Source organism: Hyaena hyaena, unplaced genomic scaffold, assembly GCF_003009895.1.
Source record: "Hyaena hyaena isolate Hyena2069 unplaced genomic scaffold, ASM300989v1 scaffold_1001, whole genome shotgun sequence".
NCBI classification, from domain to species: domain Eukaryota; kingdom Metazoa; phylum Chordata; class Mammalia; order Carnivora; family Hyaenidae; genus Hyaena; species Hyaena hyaena.
The window spans coordinates 157,505-174,242 of record NW_024081634.1 but is presented as its reverse complement, the minus strand read 5'-3'; the positions used below and the strand labels follow the sequence as shown (position 1 = coordinate 174,242).

Below are 16,738 nucleotides of genomic sequence, written 5' to 3'. Positions count from 1 at the left end.
TGGGCATGCCATGGATGCTGAAAAAATAGTAGCTATAATTATTATTATTATATAGGAATATGTTCTCTTTTATGATAAATAGGGTTCAAGACACTGTTAACATGGAACACACATTAAGTAACACTTAGATTGCCTTATCTTGTGAGACTTTAGGCATGACAACAAATAAAAGGCCAAAAAAAGCTGGCATGCATTGAAATATGCTATGTATTTATAGAGATGATATACTCTTATCATCTTACTCTGTTCATCTCGTTTAGCAATGCTGCGACCTCCGAGTAGATTGCTTAACACCTCAGCGTGTTTACCCATAACATGGTGGTGCTCTCTTCAGCTTTCCCTCGGAAGATGATTCTCACATGATTTGAGTTCATTCAGAGTGTCAAGTAGAAAGGTTAAGAACTGCAGGGCTTTTTTTGCATGCCTTTTCCTTGCAAATATTAATATTCCTATTTTTTATATTCCCAACAGGGTGAATTTAAGGTGTCAGAGAGGTACCTCACCATGGAGGATTTGACAAAAGCCCTGAAGGGGAACCGAGTGAGGGAGATGTTTGGCTCGGGTACAGCCTGCATTGTTTGCCCGGTTTCTGATATACTGTACAAGGGTGAGGTAAGAGACGATTTCTTCACCTTCTGTCATTTCCAAGCATTTGCCTATAATTTATTCAGTTCTTTAAACGTGTGAATGAAATGGTAGTTGGACCCAAGATGCAAAGGATTTTTTTTTTAATAACTTGGCAGTTTGTCCCAATGGACCTGTATTACCGAATTACTCCCATCTTACCAGCGACTTTGTGTCAGCTCCAGTATGGGAGGCAGTCAGTTTTGTCCCTGGAAATGTATCACATCTGCCGTATGTCATTTAGGGATTGGAGATGTGCCAGTAAGCTTCCATTCTTATTTCTTTCTTTTAGCTCAGTAAGAAGGTTCTACAAGGAGTTAGATTTCAATTTCTGTTTTCCAAAAGTTCTCCCAAACTACTACAGTAGTAATGGCAAACAGTTATGGAAAATTTGTTTGAATGATTAGCTCCTACATTTATTATCATTATTGCTGCTGCTGTTGTTATTATTACTCAGACCATTTTATGAAAAATTTTCATAAGCTAAGTTGGTACTAAATCCTCCAAAAAAAATTCAGTCATTTGGTTGGAAGAAATGTTCACTACTCCTAGTGAAGTAGTCAGATTTTATATGTGGTATATTTTCACTCTTTTTGTTAGTTTTGTTGTTGGGGGGGGGGGGTTTGGGGGGGGGTTGTTTTTGTTTGGTTTTTTGCTTTCCCCTTTATCACAAAGCTCGAATATTAAACATCATCATCTAACTTTATAGCTTAAAGGCCTGTGGGTATTATTCTTAGGATGTGAATTGGATTAACCTAATCATATTAAATACAAATTTGATTGGTTTTTGAATTTAAAATAAATAAATAAATAAAATAATTATTTTTCCTCGGTGATTTTCCTTTTCCACTTGTAATGGTGGCTGCTTCATTGCTTGAGATTTTCTAACTTGCTTGTAAGGAGTGGCTTTTGACATGATTCAATCTACGGATTGTTTCAAGGGAGAAATATTTTATTATGTAGCAACACTTTTACTGATCATAAAGCTACTGTTGCATGTTTTATTACTGTAGTAGCTAGGTAAATGTATTATTGGTCCACTTTTTTAATGAACTACAGTTGTCATGAAGTCAGATTTTTTTTAAGTACAATGAATTCACCTCTAGAAATAAGTTTATAAAGCTCAATGTTTTTTTAGTGGTCTTGTTTCAGAGGGCATTCAGAGCCAAAGGTACATCTAATTATCCTATTATCCTAAAGAGCATAAGAAGAAAAGTGACAGGGTGGGCCCTGTACTAAAATCAGACTATCAAAAGCCTGCAAGCCAGCCAGGCAGGAATGGGCATGACTCAAATGTAAATTAGGGGCAGGAAGTCTCTCAGCCCCCAATGTAATGATGCTGGCCTGCATTGTGGAGGTTTGGCTTGGAACAGTCATAGGTTTAGAAGCCCCTTTTGTGAAGGCATAGACTTGCTTTCATATATGCCCCTGCAATGACTTGCTTTAATTTGTGGCAGAAGGTTTTTGAGTTCTCATTTCCTGCCAGAAGAGTTAGGTAAGGAAGCCAACCATTCATCCTATAGATTCTCAGAATCCTGAGAGAGGTAGGATTCTTTAGGTTTAGCCACTATTTTAGGTATCCCTAGCTTCTCTTTGGTTCCTCAAATCAGCCTGAAGACCGGCATATAAACCAGCTGTGCCCTAGAATCAGTTGGTAGGCAAGAAATAAACTATCATTGGCTAGTTTGTTTTTATTCAAATTCAGAATGGAAAAGAGTTTTTGGCATAAGGGGCTGGCATGTGTGATCAGTTTATCATAGTACCATTCCTTATTTCAGTAGGATTGTCTTCATACAGTAGCATTGCTGACTGTCTTACTTATTGCATACGTGGATATCCTCCAATTATCGTGCCTGTGATATTCTTTCATAGACTTTACAGATCCCAACTATGGAGAATGGTCCTAAGCTTGCAAGCCGGATCTTGGACAAATTGACTGATATTCAAGTAAGAGTTTCTTTTCTTTTTTTTTTTTTTTTTTTTTTTTAAATGTCCTCTTATTTCAATCAGAACTTAAAACCAAATCATATTTCAGTGGAGAGAAGAAAGTAAACACTGCCATTTGGGGTTAACAAATCCAATTTGTAGAATAAAGCATGGAAGAAAACTATTACCTGTGATTCCAACACTGAAATATAACCATTGTTAATTTTTGACATCTCAACTTACAATATTTTGTGTTTATATACTTTTAGAAATATACTTTTAGAAATTTTTTTCTAACAAAATAGTCATGTTAAGGAACTGAGGACTAGTCATTCAGCATCTAAGACCACATCTTTCTTTTTCAATTATTTTATGCCTGTGGGCATGGAAAATAGTTTCAAAATTATCCTCTTACAAGATGGCAAATTGGTGCTGTCAACCAAGCTATGGGTGCCCGTTTCTGTCCAAGGAAAGTAATTTAAGTAATTATTGAGGAAAAAGCATAGAATTGCATCATGTTTTACATTTGATCTCTTTGACATTACATGGAAACAGGGATATTTTGTAAGAAGTTCTCTGGTAAATTGAAGAGAGCAACAACAACCAAAACATCCCTCAAGATTCTTGCCACTGTGACCTAGGAGGGGTTTCTTCTTAACCACAGATTTGATTTTCATTCAACTTCTGTATTTCTGTATGAGTAAGAACCTCTGAGGTTGAGTACTCATTCCCCTTGGCTAATTTTCCATAGAATTCCATGGATTTTAGATTGCCCTCAAAACACCTCTTACAGTGGGGAGCATTTCAATTTTTGGGGATTTTTTGGTCCTCTTTCTTTTTTCAAGCGAAAAAAAAAACCACTTTTGTGTTACTTAACCAGAGTTCAGCATGGAGAACATTAGCCATATTGTCATTGTTTCTTTTCTTTCGCATTGCTCTTTGCTAATCTGATTCCTCACCATTGTATTCACCTTTGTGCCTGCTATTGGGGTCATCTCTGTTCTCCAATTGGCTCTGCTCTCTCCTTCTTCCTGCCTTTCTGTACCTTCTGCAGTTTGCCTACTTGAGAAGGTATTGGCTGTCTTTCAAGATACATCTCCTTGAGGAACCTTTAAAGTCTCTCTTGAACAACATCCCTTTCCCCCAGTACAAATACATATTCATCCACTCAAATATAACTTCTTCCTCCAGCTTCCAGAGTATCCGGGTTCCATATCACATATGGCCTTTAAGCTGTATTCTAATTAGACACACACTTGTCTTTGTTCTAGGGTTGTTTGAATGTAGGAATTGTTTTACTCCCTTCTTGTAACCCTGGTATTCTGTACAGGGCCTGGGCTATCACACACACTCGAATGTTTCTTGATTAAATGAATAAAGGAACGAATGGGTGAGTGGTATACCACAAGATACTGAAGAACAAAAATGTGTTGCTCTTGTATTTAAACACATTCTGAGGAAAGGTGGGAGGAAGGTCTTGAATAATGTCAAATAACTTTTTTTTTAATTGTTTTAAATGTTGATTTACTTTTGAGAGAGAGAGAAAGAGAGACAACGTGAGTAGGGGAGGGGCAGAGCAAGAGGGAGACACAGAATCTGAAGCAGGCTCCAGGCTCTGAGCTGGCAGCACAGAGCCTGACATGGGGCTCGAACTCAAGAATCGTAAGATCGTGTCATAAGCCAAAGTTGGACACTTAACTGAATGAACCACCCATGTGTCCCTCAAATTACTTTTCAGGAAAATTTTGAGAGAACCTGATTAGATATTTTTAAAGTGAAATACACATACCAAGACTGCTGTCAGAATCAGATGAAGACCTGGAATCCAGGCCTTAAATATCAGGTCAAATGTTTGTGTAACTAATAGGGCTGCTTTTCAGGTTTTTAGAAAGTGGGAAGTAGTGATTACAAAGACCTGAGAGGTGGAAGTCTTTTTTTTTTTATTTGTTTATCTTATTTTTTAAAATTTACATCCAAGTTAGTTAGCATATAGTGCAATAGTGATTTCAGGAGTAGAATCCAGTGAATCATCCCCTAAATATAACCTAGTGCTCATTCCAACAAGTGTCCTTAATTCCTCTTGCCCATTTAGCCCATCTCCTCACCCAAAACCCCTCTAGCAACCCTCAGTTTGTTCTCTATATTTAAGTCTCTTATGTTTTGTCCCCCTCCCTGTTTTTATATTATTTTTGCTTCACTTCCCTTATGTTTATTTGTTTTGTATCTTAAAGTCCACATATGAGTGAAGTCATATGATATTTGTTTTCTGATGAATTTCATTTAGCATAATATACTACTTCCATCCTTGTTGTTGCAAATGGCAAGATTTCATTCTTTTTGATTGCCAAGTAATACTCCATTGTATATATGTACCACATCTTATTTATCCATTCATCTGTCAGTGGACATTTGGGCTCTTACCATACTTTGACTTTTGTCGATAGTACTGCCATAAACATTGGGGTGCATGTGCCCCTTCAAAACAGCACACCTGTATCCTTTAGTAAGTACCTAATAGTGCAATTGCTGGGTCGTAGTTCTAGTTTTAATTTTTTGAGGAATCTCCATACTGTTTTCCAGAGTGGCTACACCACTTTGCATTCCCACCAGCCGTGCAAAAGAGATCCTCTTTCTCTGCATCCTCACCAACATCTGTTGTTGCCTGAGTTGTTAATGTTAGCCATTCTGACTCATATGAGGTGGTAGCTCATTGTGGTTTTGATTTGTATTTCCCTGATGATGAGTGATGTTGAACATTTTTTCATATGTCTGTTAGCCATCTGGATGTCTTCTTTGGGAAACTGTCTATTCATGTCTTTTGCCCATTTCTTCACTGGATTAATTGGTGTTTGGGTGCTGAGTTTGATAAATTCTTTATAAGATTTCAGATACTAACCCTTTATCTGATATGTCATTTACAAATACCTTCTCCCATTCTGTCGGTTGCCTTTTAGTTTTGCTGATTGTTTCCTTCACCATGCGGAAGGTTTTTATCTTGAAGAGGCTCCAATAGTTCAGTTTTGCTTTTGTTTCCCTTGCCTCTGGAGACATGTTGAGTAAGAAGTTGTTGTGGCCAAGGTCAAAGAGGTTTTTGCCTGCTTTCGCCTCGAGGATTTTGATGGCTTCCTGTATTATTTAAGTCTTCCATCCATTTTGAGTTTATTTTTGTGTATGGTGTAAGAAAGTGGCCCAGGTTCATTTTGCTGCATGTTACTGTCCAGTTTTCCCAGCACCATTTCCTGAAGAGACTGTCTTTATTCCCTTGGATATTCTTTCCTGCTGTGTCAAAGATGAGTTGGCCATACATTTGTGGGTCCATTTCTTGGTTCTCTACTCTGTTCCATTGATCTGAGTGTCTGTTCTTGTGCCAGTACCACACTGCCTTGATGATTACAGCTTTGTTATACATCCACAATTATGATGCCTCCAGCTTTGGTTTTCTTTTTCAGGATGGCTTTGGATATTTGGGGTCTTTTCTGGTTCCAGACAAATTTTAGGATTGATTGTTCTCGCTCTGTACAAAATGCTGGTGTTGTTTTGATAGGGATTGCATTGAGTATGTAGATTGCTTTGGGTAGTATCAACATTTTAAAATATTTGTTCTTCCAATCCATGAGCATGAAATATTTTTTCCATTTTTTGTGTGTGTCTTGCTCAATTTCTTGTATAGGCTTTCTATAGCTTTCAGTGTATAGATTTTTCACCTCCTGGTTAAGTTTAGAGAGGTGGATGTCTTAAGTAGTTTAGGAAAAAGAAAGCCCAGTGACATAGGAGCAGGATCTGTATTGATTTCAGGCCACCAAATGGAATTTCTTTTAAAATTCTGTTTTCCCCACTAGTGGCTACAGTTTTGTAAGAATAAATGACCATTAGTGGTTATTGGGTTTCTCTTTTTTTCAGTAGGACAGCTGGATGGTTTTTAGCTACATAAGAGCCCTTCCCCTTTTCCCTGCTGATATCCTGAGTTATCCTTCTCTTTGTGTGCATACTAAGTGAACATTTCCAGATTGCCATGATGACTCAGCCCCTTGACCAGCTTCCCAGCTGTCCTTGTTCCCTACTGGACACTTCTCCACGTTACAGGATTATAGAGCTTTGCAGGCCATTGCATAGGATTTAGAACAAGAAAGACAAATTGTTACCTGGTGGGCAGCACTGAGTATATTTTTATTGGCATTGCAGAAAGTAAGTGCGTAGATTGTCCTTTTGTGTTGATAAGAACTTTCTGTTGAATGAGGGGCGCCTGGGTGGCTTAGTTGGTTGAGCGTCTGACTTTCGCTTAGGTCATGATCTCGCGGTTCGTGGGTTCGAGCCCCGCGTCGGGCTCTGTGCTGACTGCCAGCTCAGAGCCTGGAGCCTGTTTCAGTCTGTGACTCCCTCTCTCTCTGACCCTCCCCTGCTCACGCTCTCTCTCTCTCTCTCTCCTCTCCTAGAAATTAATAAAACATTTAAAAAAAAAAAAAAAAAAGAACTTTCTGTTGAATGTAAAAGGTATTTTAGCAACGGCCATGTAAAATTAATTGCCATACATATGTTGGATGTGAAGTAATGAACTTGTCTTTAGTTGTGTTTTGGTTTAGTATTCTTTCTGGAATTCATGAAAGATGAAAATTCTACATATCACACTGATAGTCTTCCACATGGGCTCAGAGTACCACCCCACGGGCTCAGTCTGATTTGCCATGTTGCTTTAACCTCATCTTCGATTCCAGTGAACAATGCCAAGTCCATGTGACTTGCACAGACCTGCCAAATTCTGAAGGTGTAAGCCTGCTGCTGTGGCTCTGTAACGACCCTGATAATGACGGCCTCACCCATGCAGACATGTGTTCTTTCCCCTCCTTCTCTAGACACCTACTCCTGAGGAAAGAATATGATTTCTATCTCTGCTAACATTTGTCAGCTCTACTTTTGAATTATTTTGCCTTGAAAATTTGAATCAAGTTATTTATCATCTAACTAGAAATTTTGATTGCTAACTGCCTAGGTCTAGATACTATGAGATACCTGTATTATGACATTTCTTGGATACATCTCAGAATGCTCTAATTTTAACATAAAAGCATAAATTACAGGATGGGGGGTCAATCTTAATATATATTATGAAGGGTCTTAGAGTGATACGGCCTACGACTCATAACCAAAATAGATTTTTGACTGTTTATAAAACTGGAACAACTAATTGAAAGCAAATTGACTTTAATTGATGAGATTCAAGATGAAATTATGGTGGTCATGAATTACAATAGTGTAGATCTGCTAAAATGTCAATACAATGACACTCAATTATTATTAATGGCATAAATATTTAATGTATTAATGGGAATACATGTAAGAGAAATAAAACACATATTTTGATCTCACCTTAAGTTATGTTGTACCATACATAAATCAGGCAGAATTTGGGAATTTTTGTCTAGCATTTATCATGAATCAACAATTAATAGCGGGAAGCCACACTTTTGAGGCAACTCTGATAGATTGGGCTTCCTTCCTTCTCCTTTTTATGTAAACCAAAAGGCTGTTAGTAGACCCATGCTTGGCTTCCAGTATTTTTCCAATTTGATAGATTCTGCTCTCAAGGTCTTTAAAGCTCTTTAAGAGGAACCCAGCACATGGACAATGTAACATAGGAGAAATAGCATCAGATAGAGGCAGGAGCCCTGGGCTTCTGATTAAGAGTTATCTAGAGCCTTATTCTCCTTGTATGTAGAATAAGAAGCTTGGCTTTAAAAGCACTTTGCTCTTCATACTTGATTTTTAAGCAGGAGAAATTTTCTGCAAAATAAATCTTTCTTGGAACCCAACATACAAAACTGATTAAAGTGGAATTGTTCTCAAGTAAAATCCAGAGCTCCACTTATGTTACTCATCCTTGTATTTAATTAATTTCTTTTTTAAAGGTTTTATTTTTAAGTAATCTCTACACCCAGCATGGGGCTCGAACTTATGACCCTGAGATCAAGCGTCACATCCTCTATCAACTGAGCGAGCCGGGCTCCCCAAATCCCCTACAGTTTAGATGATCATTAAAGTTCTTTCCAATTTAGAAATGCTTATGTTTTATATAAATTTCAACTGAAGTTTTACTGCGACTGAAAAGCCAATTCATGTGAAAAGGAAACATCATTTGAGTAATTTAGGCAAGCACATGGGGTAGCAGACTCAATGGCATGCTACTGGGTGGGAGGGAAGATATGTTCCAAGTCCATCTCCACACACACAGCTATGTGGACATGTGGAGGGAAGTCCAAATGGTAGTCAAGAACATGTAATTTGGTGTGACAGAGACCTTTGGCTAGGATCTGGGCTCTGCCATTTACCAATTTCCTGAGTAAGTTTTTTTAATCTCCCTAATGCAGTTTTTCTCATCCATAAAATGAGATCAATAATGGCACCTACTCTCTGGGGTTACTGTGAGGATAGACGTAGTAGTAAGTCTTTAAAGCTCTTGGCACCATTGCCTTAGCTTGCAGTACTCGCTCAACGAGTGAGAGTTCCTTTAAACACAGATGTTTGATGAATGAATGAATGCATGCATGAATGAATAAAAGAACAAATGAATCAAAACTAGCTTTCTACTGCTGACATCTGGAATGCCTATGTTTCATTTAATTGTTTTTAGTATTAAAATTCGGGGCACCTGGGTGGCTTAGTCGGTTAAGCGTCCGACTTTCGCTTAGGTCATGATCCCGTGGTTTGTGGGTTCGAGCCCCGTGTCGGGCTCTGTGCTGACTGCCAGCTCAGAGCCTGGAGCCTGTTTCAGTCTGTGACTCCCTCTCTCTCTGACCCTCCCCTGCTCACGCTGTCTCTCTCTCTCTCCTAGAAATAAATAAAACATTTAAAAAAAAAAATTTAAAATTCAAGTTTGTGACAGCAAAGTATTTGGAGATGCAAATAATCAAATTCTGATTGTGATATAGTTCCATAACTTTTGAAGGAATAAGAAAAATTGAGATGCTAACATAACTTGAATGACTTTCATTTACAGAACAGAGGGTTTGTCAATTTGATATTTTGTCCAAGAACACAAAACACTCTTGAGTAAGGGGTTTTAGAGCTGTGATTCTCAAACTTTGCTCTTGTTAGAATTCCCCAGAAGTGCTGGTTGAAGCATGGTTGCTGGAACCCATGCCCAGTAAAGTCTGAGGTATGGCTTGAGAATTTGCATTTCAGACATGCCGCCTGGTGATGCCAGTGCTCTGGGTCTGGAGCATACACTCTGAGCATCGCTTCTTTAGAGTAAAGATAATTGTCATTAAATTTAACTCCGTTACTTTATTTGGAAAGCAGAAGCTAAATACAGAATGGTGATGAAAAGGCGTTACTTAGAGACTTATACCAGCTATAAATTTGAATTGAACCATAATTATAAAACTTGTGATTCTCAAAAAAAAAAAAAAAACCAACTTGTGATTCTCTCCAGGTATGTGATTGTTTCTCTCTAATCCTATTTTTAACATGAATATGCTTTTAATGTTCAAAATAGGAGCAGACCTTTTGTATAAGATTGGTTGTTTTACTAAATTTATTTGTAAGTGATTCTTGCACTGGTAAAGTTTACACTTAAACATGTTTTCTTGCTTTCGTTGTAGTACGGAAGAGAAGAGAGCGAGTGGACAATCACAGTATCCTGAATGGAAAATACACGATATCATTTGTGTGCTATTGAGACAGACCGTCAGAGTTGAATTACAATAGATTTCTCTAGCTACCTGTTTTTCATTGTGCCTAATGTAGTTTGTATTATCAGTTGTTACCAGGGTGATTTTTTTCCTCATGCCAGAGAAAATGAATTGCAATCATCAAGTGGTATTTTGCAAACTCAGTGTTAAAAGCTTCTCTTCGAAAGATGATAATGTAAGCCATATAGCATAGACTTTTCCTCAATAATCTTAGTGCCTCCCTTAATACTTTACTCAGATACAAAAATATTTTATTCCTTAGCAGCATAAGTTATGTTCTGCTCCTCAACCAAATGAGTGTCTTTGTGTTGGAAAACTGATCTGAGTAAATTTCATGGCTAATGTTTCCTGTGGCATTATCTTCATCTTCAGAAAATGGCTGTGGTTTTTGTTTTTGTTGTTGTTGTTGTTGTTGTTGTTTTTTAATAATGAAGACTTTGAAAAGCTGGTATTTCTCCCTTCAATTTTTCTTTGCAGTCCCCCTAAATCTATCTTAAAGAGGAAATCTCCTTTCTTCTTGATGTCAGTCTCCTCTAGGCTGTCCTTGTGCATCAGCAGGACCTGTGCACATTTCCACCACTGTCCTTTCCACATTGTATTGTAATTGGCTCTTTGTCAGGCCCCAACTCAAGACTGAGGCTCTTGTGCCTTTGAGATCTTTGTATCCCGCTGCCTGGCACGTAATGGGTACTCATTAAATAATGAATGAATGAACATTTAGCTTCTATAGAAGTATATCTTCTTTGTTTATATATTATGAAACCTCTTAACTAAAATGTGTGGTTGATTCTGACATTGTGTACATTTACCTCATGTTGTCTTTCTTTTCCAGGGACTGCTAAGTCATTAGAGATATTCAGAGGCATAGTTTGTTGGAAGGATTATTTCATGTTTGAAGACTGCCTTGGAATTGAAATAGCAGCTTTAGAGAGGTCGTGGTATCATACCAACCAAATGGAAATGACCTCTATGAAGTGTTAAATACATATATGTTAAGTGTTAAGTACAAAATAAATAATCACATTTAGCTTTATGGTAGAAAGCAGAGCAGTATACTTTGGTATACCTCATTTCTGTTGAATGGGGATTGGAGGAGCACATGGTTAGGGTACAGGGAGAGTGAGTCTAGATGGATGATCTTTTCTTCATTTAGGAGCCGTGAGTTAAAACTGAATCCTGGTTTATTTAGGGGAAGGTCAGTCAAACCTTGCTAGAAAACATCTACCCCTGGAAGGTCAACTCTTCAACATTATATTTTGGTTTCCCTCAGTTCTAGTAACTTTCATCTTGCTGATCATATTTCATTCTCTTTTCAGAGCAAGGGGGGAGAAAAAAGACATTCTAAAAGTTTGATGTGTTAGAAAAGTTTCCTTAAGGCATTTAGCAGCACATAGCAAATGGGGCTTTGATTCTTTTCTAAGACTTTTGGCCATAGGGTCCTTTTAGATAGGAATGGTAAAATGAAGATTAGGGAAGTATATAAGATGAAAAGGAATAATAAAAATGTATTTTAGGGGGCTTTTCATTGGCGATCTGAAGTCTTGGAAGTCTGTTCTTTTCAGGTCTCAGGTGCTTTAACTGTCCTCTGCACACTTCACCAACTAGTATTCGAAGGGTATGCATTTGCCTCAGTTAAAGCCTATGACCTCGTTTTTAGTGCAGTAGTCTAGAAAGAGTTACGTGTAATTCCAACCTGTCATGTAGCACTCATAACTAGACCTTCATCCCTATGAGAAACGGAAATCATTTGTTTGCCATAAATACATTTCATACTTTGCATCTCTAACTTTAGTGTGGCAACACACGTCCCTTGTAAAAGTTAGAGAACAATATGTCTTGACATTATGTCTCTGATTTCTTTCATCAGACCTTAAGAGCATTTTAAGCCCTTTCTTCCAGATGGAATGAAAACTAAGGATATACATTTTAAAAAACTGGAGGTCTCCTAAAACCGAGAAAGCACAATCTGCCATTCTCTTAAGTAATAAGACAGAAAATTGACCTTGACACTAACTTGTTAAATAGATTTAAAAGGAACATCTGCACATCTTTTTTCCTTGTGCACTATTTGTTTAATTGCAGTGGATTAATACAGCAAGAGTGACACATTATAACTAGGCAATTATCCGTTCTTCAAGACTTAGTTATCCTAACACTAATTGATCATTTATGGTGTAAGATAGTCTAGCATTAGGAACATGTGAGGCTAATCTGCTCAAAAAGATCAACAAATTAATATTGTTGCTGATATTTGCATAATTGGCTGCAATTATTTAATGTTTAATTGGGTTGATCAAATGAGATTCAACAATTCACATGTGCATGAATATAAACAGAACTGGTGGCACTTAGAATGATAATGATTAACTTATTTTGCATGTTCTCTTCCTCCCACTTTTTTCAGTTTTTACATTTCAGACCAAGTTTGTCAGCTTTTTCCTAAACACATTGGTAGGAACCAGGATTTTAAAATGAAGTGTTCAGCCATAAACATAACTTGAGCATTTCCTAAAGATATTTTCTATTAGAATCTTTTTTTGGTCACAGTCATTTATTAAGGATTCAAATCACGATACCTCAAAAGAAGCATCAACTGCAGGGGTGTGTACCATTCTCTGAAGCACCGGCAGCTGGTAGGAATGAAATAAACTAACAATACCTGTTTTAACCTTTTCTTTCAAAAGTACAAAGGAAAAGTGAAAGAGAAATAAGAGAATGAGAAAACTTGTTAGGGAATCATGTTATTTTCTCCCTGGTAAACACCCTCTATTCTTTTCGCAAAATATTGCCCTAAGGAAAAAAAAAATGACTGATGATACCAGCAAGAAAGCACAGCGTAACACCACTTACATGATATGCAGCATAGCACTCCTCAGGTTTGGGGAAGCCTGCATGAGATGCCCCAAGATCAATTCTATTGCTTTATGTAATTGTACCTAAACGAGGGGTCTTGCTTCCCTCAAATCAGCACTCTTGAACACTTGAGGCAATTAATGAGTAGATCTTGGTCCAAAGAATTGTAGGAGCCTCTTACTAAAGCAGTGAAGTGAGCTCCACTTTAGGGGGTTTGTGCTGTAAAATCAGCTGCCAGAGTACGCTTATGTATTCTCCCCATTCCCACTCAGTGCTCAGTTATTGTATTCTTTTTCCTTAAAAAGTTCCTTTGTAAAAGTATATGTTCAGTTTACCATTACGATTGGGGAACATGTATTTTAGGCAGAAAATGACAATACATGTTCGCTTGTTATTTATATTTTCTAAAATATTGAGGGCAATCAATATTCATCAGATGGACTAAAGCAAAGGGTGTAGATAGGGGTCAGAGAAACATTGTAAGGCTCACTTATTTCATATTCTGATGCTAAATGTGATCAATGAATTATTCCTTGTAATGTGGACTTATTCTTATGTGGATATGCAGAAACTTAAGCTATAAATATTAATGCTCACAAATAATTTGGACACTTCATAACACCTGTCACTTTGTTTTTTCACAAGTAGAATTTGTTTACCTGTTTTCCAGATACCTTCTCCCCAAGAGAGACAGAATACCAGCTTTTCAATAAGCATTACCTATTAATTGACAAAGATAATAGAGATTATAGTTAATTTGGTCTGTTAATTTGATAAATGTTGACTGAGTAGCCACAAATTTGCATCTAACACAGCTGGTGTAGGGATTAGGAAGTTAGTTTTAGAAAATAAATAGTATGTAGACGTTATCCTCATGGAGTTTATACTTTACTACTTAAAGTTTTAGATTAAAAAAGTGGTATTTAATGACGTTAGATAATAGGAGATGATGGCCACAACACATCTCTTATCAAGAAATCACAACGAACATTTTCTTCTCAGTTTTAAAGGAAATTTGTCCCTTTTTCCACTCCTTTCTCTAGTGCAAAACTCCTCTATAGGATTAGTTTTAGAGGTTACTCAGCCACTCTCTTGTGGTGATTCCCTGTTGGTTTACCGCTTACTGCCAACCTGCCTAGTACATTTGGTAACTACATTCTCTGGAGCAGTGTTAAATTGTCATGGTTCATCTAAAGATCATCTCAAATTACAGCATCCTTGCTGATCTTAAACTCAGATATTATTGAAAAGCCAGATATTATTGAAATAAAATGTTTCTAGAATGCGTTTTTCTGGAAAATGTCTATTATGAATCAAACTGTTTAGAGCATTAGCTTGAAAATGATGGATCCAGCTACTCAGAAAATCACAGGTAGAAGACTAATATAAGAATGACTTTTCATGGTTTGAGATTTTAAAAGAAAGGTCATTTAAAGTGTTGCAAGGAGAATTGTATTATTCATGGCCAAAACACACTTTAAAAAATTCAGAGGTGGAGGAAAGTGATTTTTCATCTTCAGTGTACATACCATATGAAAATACTTCCCAGATACTAATTTGGGGAGTTTGGTAAGAAACGTATCAACACGAGATAACAGTGTTTGTGGTAAATAATTCTCTGGGGTCCGATAGAAGTACACATATTTGCTTTAGTGAATGATTCAAATGTGAATGATGAAGGCATGAAATTCAGTATTGGAAAAAAATGAAGCGGTGTTTAAAAATCTGCTGGGTACAATTGAAGTCTTAAGTAAGTCTTACTCTGTCTGGAAGTGTATTTTTCATACCTCTGTAGACCCTATGAATAAGGCTTAAAACTTAAGTTGTATAATGTTCCAACTTACAGAATCCACTGTTGGGATGTAAGAATTGACTATAAGCTGTGGTATGAGAATGAATTAAAATATAGTTTCAATGACAGATTTCTCTGCGCATCCACTGTCACAATGGCTAGGTTCCTATTATTAAATTATTAATTAGGTTCCATTATTAGATTATGGGGCAAGAAACTTTTAATTAGAGAGGATGTCAGAAGAGGAACAACTGAAGAAGGTAGAAGAAGAAATAGAAGAAAAAAGTCAAACTTGCTTCTGTGTTATCCAGAGGAGCCTTGTCCTTATTCAGCCAGCCATAGGGATCTTTAGCTTTCAACATAGGTGCCAAATATAAATATTGCCAAATAGGAAGTGGCTAAGCATAGGGGCCAGTTCATCAGGTATTAGAATTAGGCCATGATCTTGAAGTAATAATCTGATGGTCGTGTTATGTGGAAACCACTTTACGACAAATTTAGAGAAGGCTATATTTTATAACTGCATACTCTAAGATCTATTGTGTCATTTCTTCAACCACTTCAGATTTGTGAAGCTTCTTGAGGCTGAAAAAACTAGTGACAAGGAGTAGATTGTGACTTTTGCACCCTCCCCCCCTTAGAAGTATGTTTATCACCATCTTCTTTTCCTTGGTGAAGGCTAACTGATGTGGAAATTAGTTGAATATTGCCATTTAGTTCTTAACTAAAATGTGCAACATGCTGCACTTTCCCCAGGTTAATTTCACAGTGGTCATTCTCAGGGTCAACAAAGGAATGCAAATATCTGCCTCAAATTTTACGTCATTGATAAGTCTCTGAAGAGTGCAGGAATTCTCTCAAGAGTATGGCTATAAGTAGATTTTGAATGAAGTTTTAAAAATAAGCTAGCTAATCTGTATGCATCTGTAACTTCTACAGATGTTTCCCTTTTGTGACTTATGAGAATGAGTGATTCTGAAATGGACTCAGGTGGCTAATAAACAGAGCCTAAGCCAACGTCTGAAGAGTTTGCATACTTAATAACAGTGGCTGAGAGAAAATAAGTAGTTTGAGAAAGTAGTTTTTAAATCAAAGTCCATAAATAGAAACAGGAGAATATCAGCTTAACTCTGGAATTCGTAGAATTTGTTCATTTATATCTAAATCTAATTGCAATGAAAAAGCCCAACCACTGTCTCAAATTTCTCTAGTTCTGTAGTCATTCTTGAAGTTCTCTTTAAGAAAAATCAAGTGGAAAAAAATAAACACTTTGTAAATAAGGCTTGGCTTTCATGGGAAAATTGTTTAAAGGTTACATTAAATGATTTAAACTCACTGAAAGTGTAATAGAAATGTGGAGAGTAATGTGGGTAAAGGAAACTACCTCATTCTTTGAAGGTTTTGTAAAAGCACAATTAAACATCCTAAAATGGCTTTGTCGCATATGAACCATCTGGTGTGAAAGAATTCTATATTTGTAGTGTCTAAAGGACCTGGAATAATTGTATTTTGCTGGCAATAGACACATTCTTTATTGTTTGCAGATTCCTCCTGAAATCTTTAATTACGCACTTGTTCCTGTCATCAATAAAGCAACTTAAAGGAATCCTGTTGGTGCAGTCTCTTGAAATCGGCATTTGTTGGATGTGTGAAAGTAATGCTTACTTGCTATTTTTGTGATGTTCCAAGGCTTTTGGTCACGGGAAGTAAATGTAGTGTGGTATTTTTAAACCAAAATGACATTGAGGGCGTGAAAAGAATTGAGGACACCAGAAAAACCTGTAAACCATACACCTGGGTAGAATCTAAATCTCTTTTCAAACATTTGGCTAGAAATACAGTGGGCTTTTAAGAATTA

General features: G+C 37.0%; 1 protein-coding gene across 4 annotated transcripts in view; it reads left to right on the top strand.

The window, feature by feature from the left end:
* BCAT1 (branched chain amino acid transaminase 1) overlaps window positions 1-16,486 on the top strand; it is a 103,932-nt gene extending 87,446 nt beyond the window's left edge. For all 4 annotated transcript variants that reach the window (XM_039221713.1, XM_039221715.1, XM_039221714.1 and 1 more), the window contains 3 exons: window positions 472-612; window positions 2,497-2,571; window positions 10,146-16,486. In XM_039221713.1, coding sequence (XP_039077644.1) covers window positions 472-612; window positions 2,497-2,571; window positions 10,146-10,187 — 258 coding nt within the window. In that variant the 3' untranslated portion in view covers window positions 10,188-16,486. The remainder of the gene's footprint in view (window positions 1-471; window positions 613-2,496; window positions 2,572-10,145) is intronic.
* The last annotated feature ends 252 nt before the right edge of the window (window positions 16,487-16,738 follow it).